The sequence below is a fragment of the Entelurus aequoreus genome, linkage group LG01 (assembly GCF_033978785.1).
Source record: "Entelurus aequoreus isolate RoL-2023_Sb linkage group LG01, RoL_Eaeq_v1.1, whole genome shotgun sequence".
Taxonomy (NCBI): domain Eukaryota; kingdom Metazoa; phylum Chordata; class Actinopteri; order Syngnathiformes; family Syngnathidae; genus Entelurus; species Entelurus aequoreus.
In genome coordinates, this window is record NC_084731.1 from 13108078 (window position 1) to 13114559 (window position 6482).

At 41.4% G+C, this 6482-nt stretch overlaps 1 protein-coding gene across 1 annotated transcript in view; it reads left to right on the top strand.

Moving 5' to 3' along the window:
- The window catches only part of LOC133648191 (dynein axonemal intermediate chain 1-like), a 55532-nt gene extending 49439 nt beyond the window's left edge, over nucleotides 1-6093 (top strand). The window contains exon 20 of the mRNA XM_062044028.1: nucleotides 5544-6093. Coding sequence (XP_061900012.1) covers nucleotides 5544-5645 — 102 coding nt within the window. The 3' untranslated portion in view covers nucleotides 5646-6093. The remainder of the gene's footprint in view (nucleotides 1-5543) is intronic.
- Nucleotides 6094-6482: the final 389 nt, after the last annotated feature.

Below are 6482 nucleotides of genomic sequence, written 5' to 3' on the forward strand. Positions count from 1 at the left end.
TATAAGTGTGACCAGTAGATGGCAGTCATACATAAGAGATACGTGTAGACTGCAATATGATGGCAGTCACACATAAGAGATTCGTGTAGACTGCCATATAATGGCAGTCACACATAAGAGATACGTGTAGATTGCAATATGATGGCAGTCACACATAAGAGATACGTGTAGACTGCAATATGATGGGAGTCACACATAAGAGATACGTGTAGACTGCAATATGATGGCAGTCAGACATAAGAGATACGTGTAGACTGCAATATGATGGCAGTCACACATAAGAGATACGTGTAGACTGCAATATGATGGCAGTCACACATAAGAGATACGTGTAGACTGCAATATGATGGCAGTCACACATAAGAGATTTGTGTAGACTGCCATATAATGGCAGTCACACATAAGAGATACGTGTAGATTGCAACATGATGGCTATCACACATAACAGATACGTGTAGACTGCAATATTATGGCAGTCACACATAAGAGATATGTGTAGACTGCAATATGATGGCAGTCACACATAAGACATACGTGTAGACTGCAATATGATGGCAGTCACACATAAGAGATACGTGTAGACTGCAATATGATGGGAGTCACACATAAGAGATACGTGTAGACTGCAGTATGATGGGAGTCACACATAAGAGATACGTGTAGACTGCAATATGATGGCAGTCAGACATAAGAGATACGTGTAGACTGCAATATGATGGCAGTCACACATAAGAGACACGTGTAGACTGCAATATGATGGCAGTCACACATAAGAGATACGTGGAGACTGCAATATGATGGCAGTCACACATAAGACATACGTGTAGACTGCAATATGATGGCAGTCACACATAAGAGATATGTGTAGACTGCAATATGATGGCAGTCACACATAAGAGATACGTGTAGACTGCAATATGATGGGAGTCACACATAAGAGATACGTGTAGACTGCAATATGATGGCAGTCACACATAAGAGATATGTGTAGACTGCAATATGATGGCAGTCACACATAAGAGATATGTGTAGACTGCAATATGATGGCAGTCACACATAAGAGATATGTGTAGACTGCAATATGATGGCAGTCACACATAAGAGATATGTGTAGACTGCAATATGATGGCAGTCACACATAAGAGATACGTGTAGACTGCAATATGATGGCAGTCACACATAAGAGATACGTGTAGACTGCAATATGATGGCAGTCACACATAAAAGATACGTGTAGACTGCAATATGATGGCAGTCACACATAAGAGATTTGTATGGCAGTCACACATAACAGATACGTGTAGACTGCAATATGATGGGAGTCACACATAAGAGATATGTGTAGACTGCAATATGATGGCAGTCACACACAAGAGACACATGTAGACTGCAATATGATGGCAGTCACACATAAGAGATATGTGGAGACTGCAATATGATGGCAGTCACACATAAGACATACGTGTAGACTGCAATATGTTGGCAGTCACACATAAGAGATATGTGTAGACTGCAATATGATGGCAGTCACACATAAGAGGTACGTGTAGACTGCAATATGATGGGAGTCACACATAAGAGATACGTGTAGACTGCAATATGATGGCAGTCACACATAAGAGATATGTGTAGACTGCAATATGATGGTAGTCACAAATAAGAGATACGTGTAGACTGCAATATGATGGCAGTCACACATAAGAGATATGTGTAGACTGCAATATGATGGCAGTCACACATAAGACATACGTGTAGACTGAAATATGAAGGCAGTCACACATAAGAGACACGTGTAGACTGCAATATGATGGCAGTCACACATAAGAGATATGTGTAGACTGCAATATAATGGCAGTCACACATAAGAGATACGTGTAGATTGCAATATGATGGCAGTCACACATAAGACATACGTGTAGACTGCAATATGATGGCAGTCACACATAAGAGATACGTGTAGACTGCAATATGATGGGAGTCACACATAAGAGATACGTGTAGACTGCAATATGATGGGAGTCACACATAAGAGATACGTGTAGACTGCAATATGATGGCAGTCACACATAATATATACGTGTAGACTGCAATATGATGGGAGTCACACATAAGAGATACGTGTAGACTGCAATATGATGGCAGTCACACATAAGAGATACGTGTAGACTGCAATATGATGGCAGTCACACATAAGAGATTTGTATGGCAGTCACACATAAGAGATACGTGTAGACTGCAATATGATGGCAGTCACACATAAGAGATTTGTATGGCATTCACACATAAGAGATACGTGTAGATTGCAATATGATGGCAGTCACACATAACAGATACGTGTAGACTGCAATATGATGGGAGTCACACATAAAAGATATGTGTAGACTGCAATATGATGGCAGTCACACATAAGAGACACGTGTAGACTGCAATATGATGGCAGTCACACATAAGAGATATGTGTAGACTGCAATATGATGGCAGTCACACATAAGACATACGTGTAGACTGCAATATGATGGCAGTCACACATAAGAGATACGTGTAGACTGCAATATGATGGCAGTCACACATAAGAGATATACGTGTAGACTGCAATATGATGGCAGTCACACATAAGAGATACGTGTAGACTGCAATATGATGGCAGTCACACATAAGAGATACGTGTAGACTGCAATATGATGGCAGTCACACATAAGAGATACGTGTAGACTGCAATATGATGGCAGTCACACATAAGAGATACGTGTAGACTGCAATATGATGGCAGTCACACATAAGAGATACGTGTAGACTGCAATATGATGGCAGTCACACATAAGAGATTTGTATGCCAGTCACACATAAGAGATATGTGTAGACTGCAATATGATGGCAGTCACACATAAGAGATACGTGTAGACTGCAATATGATGGCAGTCACACATAAGAGATACGTGTATACTGCAATATGATGGCAGTCAGACATAAGAGCTATGTGTAGACTGCAAAATGATGGCAGTCACACATAAAAGATACGTGTAGACTGCAATATGATGGCAGTCACACATAAGAGATATGTGTAGACTGCAATATGATGGCAGTCACACATAAGAGATACGTGTAGACTGCAATATGATGGCAGTCACACATAAGAGATTTGTATGGCAGTCACACATAAGAGATACGTGTAAATTGCAATATGATAGCAGTCACACATAAGAGACACGTGTAGACTGCAATATGATGGCAGTCACACATAAGAGATATGTGTAGACTGCAATATGATGGCAGTCACACATAAGAGATACGTGTAGACTGCAATATGATGGCAGTCACACATAAGAGATACGTGTAGACTGCAATATGATGGCAGTCACACATAAAAGATACGTGTAGACTGCAATATGATGGCAGTCACACAAGAGACACGTGTAGACTGCAATATGATGGCAGTCACACATAAGAGATATGTGTAGACTGCAATATGATGGCAGTCACACATAAGAGACACGTGTAGACTGCAATATGATGGCAGTCACACATAAGAGATATGTGTAGACTGCAATATGATGGGAGTCACACATAAGAGATACGTGTAGACTGCAATATGATGGCAGTCACACATAAGAGACACGTGTAGACTGCAATATGATGGCAGTCACACATAAGAGATATGTGTAGACTGCAATATGATGGCAGTCGCACATAAGAGATATGTGTAGACTGCAATATGATGGCAGTCACACATAAGAGACAAGTGTAGACTGCAATATGATGGCAGTCACACATAAGAGATATGTGTAGACTGCAATATGATGGCAGTCAGACATAAGAGATACGTGTAGACTGCAATATGATGGCAGTCGCACATAAGAGACACGTGTAGACTGCAATATGACTGCAGTCACACATAAGAGATACGTGTAGACTGCAAATGATGGGAGTCACACATAAGAGATATGTGTAGACTGCAATATGATGGCAGTCACACATAAGAGATACGTGTAGACTGCAATATGATGGCAGTCGCACATAAGAGATATGTGTAGACTGCAATATGATGGCAGTCACACATAAGAGATACGTGTAGACTGCAATATGATGGCAGTCACAAATAAGAGATACGTGTAGACTGCAATATGATGGCAGTCGCACATAAGACATACGTGTAGACTGCAATATGATGGCGGTCACACATAAGAGATATGTGTAGACTGCAATATGATGGCAGTCACATATAAGAGATACGTGTAGACTGCAATATGATGGCAGTCACACATAAGAGATATGTGTAGACTGCAATATGATGGCAGTCACACATAAGAGATATGTGTAGACTGCAATATGATGGCAGTCACACATAAGGGATATGTGTAGACTGCAATATGATGGTAGTCACACATAAGAGATACGTGTAGACTGCAATATGATGGCAGTCACACATAAGAGATACGTGTAGACTGCAATATGATGGCAGTCACAAATAAGAGAAATGTGTAGACTGCAATATGATGGCAGTCACACATAACAGATACGTGTAGACTGCAATATGATGGGAGTCACACATAAGAGATATGTGTAGACTGCAATATGATGGCAGTGTCAATACGTGGACTATGGGTTGTTTTGTTTTACCGGAAGGCAAAGGAAAGTTGGCGCGGGCAAGGCGTGAATGTAAGTACATATTTTATTTTAAACACTAACAGACTACAAAAAAGGAAGCAAACAAAAGGCGCGCACAATGGCGGGGAACAAACTTGACTAATGAAACCAAAACTTGCACAAAGGCAGAAACTATGAACATGAAAAGGAAAACAACACTTACAGTGGCATGAAACAGCATGAAAACTATGGCATGGAACTATGGCTTGGAATGAAAGGTAGCAGAGGTAGAACGGATATCAGAAGTAGCATGGTATGACAGGGTAATGTCACCAGGACGATCAAGAGAAACAGACAGGTTTAAATAGCAGTGACATGATCAGTGAAAACAGGTACTAATGGTTGCTATGGTGACAAAACAAGGGAGTGAAAAGCAGGAACTAGGGGTACAAAACCCAAACGGAACATAACTTAAACAAAACTTGATCAACAGACATGACAGGCAGTCACACATAAGAGATACGTGTATACTGCAATATGATGGCAGTAACACATAAGAGATATGTGGAGACTGCAATATGACTCAAGTAAACAACACCAAAACTTGACGGCACGTCGTCATGCCCGTAAAAAATTTAAAAAAAATTAAAAATGGGCAACCGGTTCTTTTCAAACAGAGTATAGTACCATTTTTGATTCATTAGTACCGCGATACTATACTAGTACCGGTATACCGTACAACCCTAACTGGAAGCCTGCAGTCTAATGGTGTTGTGCTGTTTAGAGGCCTCTTTTCTCATGGCCAGCACTGTATATTTCTGTAACATTAATATGAAGTTTTGCATTGATCCCAGGAGGTAAACTCTGCATCTTCTGTTGTCCTCGTGATCTCATGACAACATCTCCCTGTGTGTTTAGTCCGCAAAGGCACATTAAATCCCTCTGTGTTGTATTCGTAGTGCAAGAAAGGTCAAGAGTTGCCTGAAGGTCCTGAGGTGGAAGTCGCCAAGATGGAGAAGCTTCTCAGCCTACTGCGGGACCCTGAGCAGAGTGCCCACTAGCCCCTCACGGTATCTTCTCTGTTCCTTCAATCAACTCTTTTCACTTCTGCAGAGGAAGTCTGGTTTTTGTCAGCAATTGTATGTCAACCTGTTATCAAAGAGTGTATTTCAAGACCAAGAATAACAAAAAAGAGCAGTGCCTAGCCTATTTTTAGGTCCCTACTGTAAGTATGCATGCAAACACTACTTAGGGCAGTGGTTCTTAACCTGGGTTCAATCGAACCCTAGGGGTTCGGTGAATCGGTCTCAGGGGTTCGGCGAAGGTCAAGACACACCCGACTCATCGTGTAAATAAAAACTTCTCCCTATCGCCGTGTTATGTATACCCCCAAACAATGTTCCCTTTAATTTTCCATTTGATTTGCAGGTGTGTAAATGTTAGAATAATTATGTAGAAGTTATCACACAACTATCATGCTTAAAGGCCGTTGCTATAGTTATTATCAATTGCGCTGAAGTTGTATTTTTCTATCCGTGCAAAGGCACAACTTGTAATCTTGCTTTGCGAGTTGTCTCGCGTCAGCAGTTTGTTTCCAGACCCTGCCTGCTGACAGCCAAGGACGGACATCGAGTACCTCAACGCAGACAAAGCAGAGACAGGGCGAAATCACGAGTGTCAGCACGTTTCCATTCTGAATAATCACGTATTGTGTCTACTGGGGGCTGCTTGCATTACCCCTCCCTTCGGAAGCAGCCTCAGTGATGTTAACTAGGGACCTCCCGAATAAATAGAAGAGCACGTGGGACTGTACCTTAGAGCGTAGGGTGAAACTGTAACTGAGTGTGCAGCCCAATACGTCTCTCCTCATGAGTGAAATTCAACTCTGTCTCTGCTTG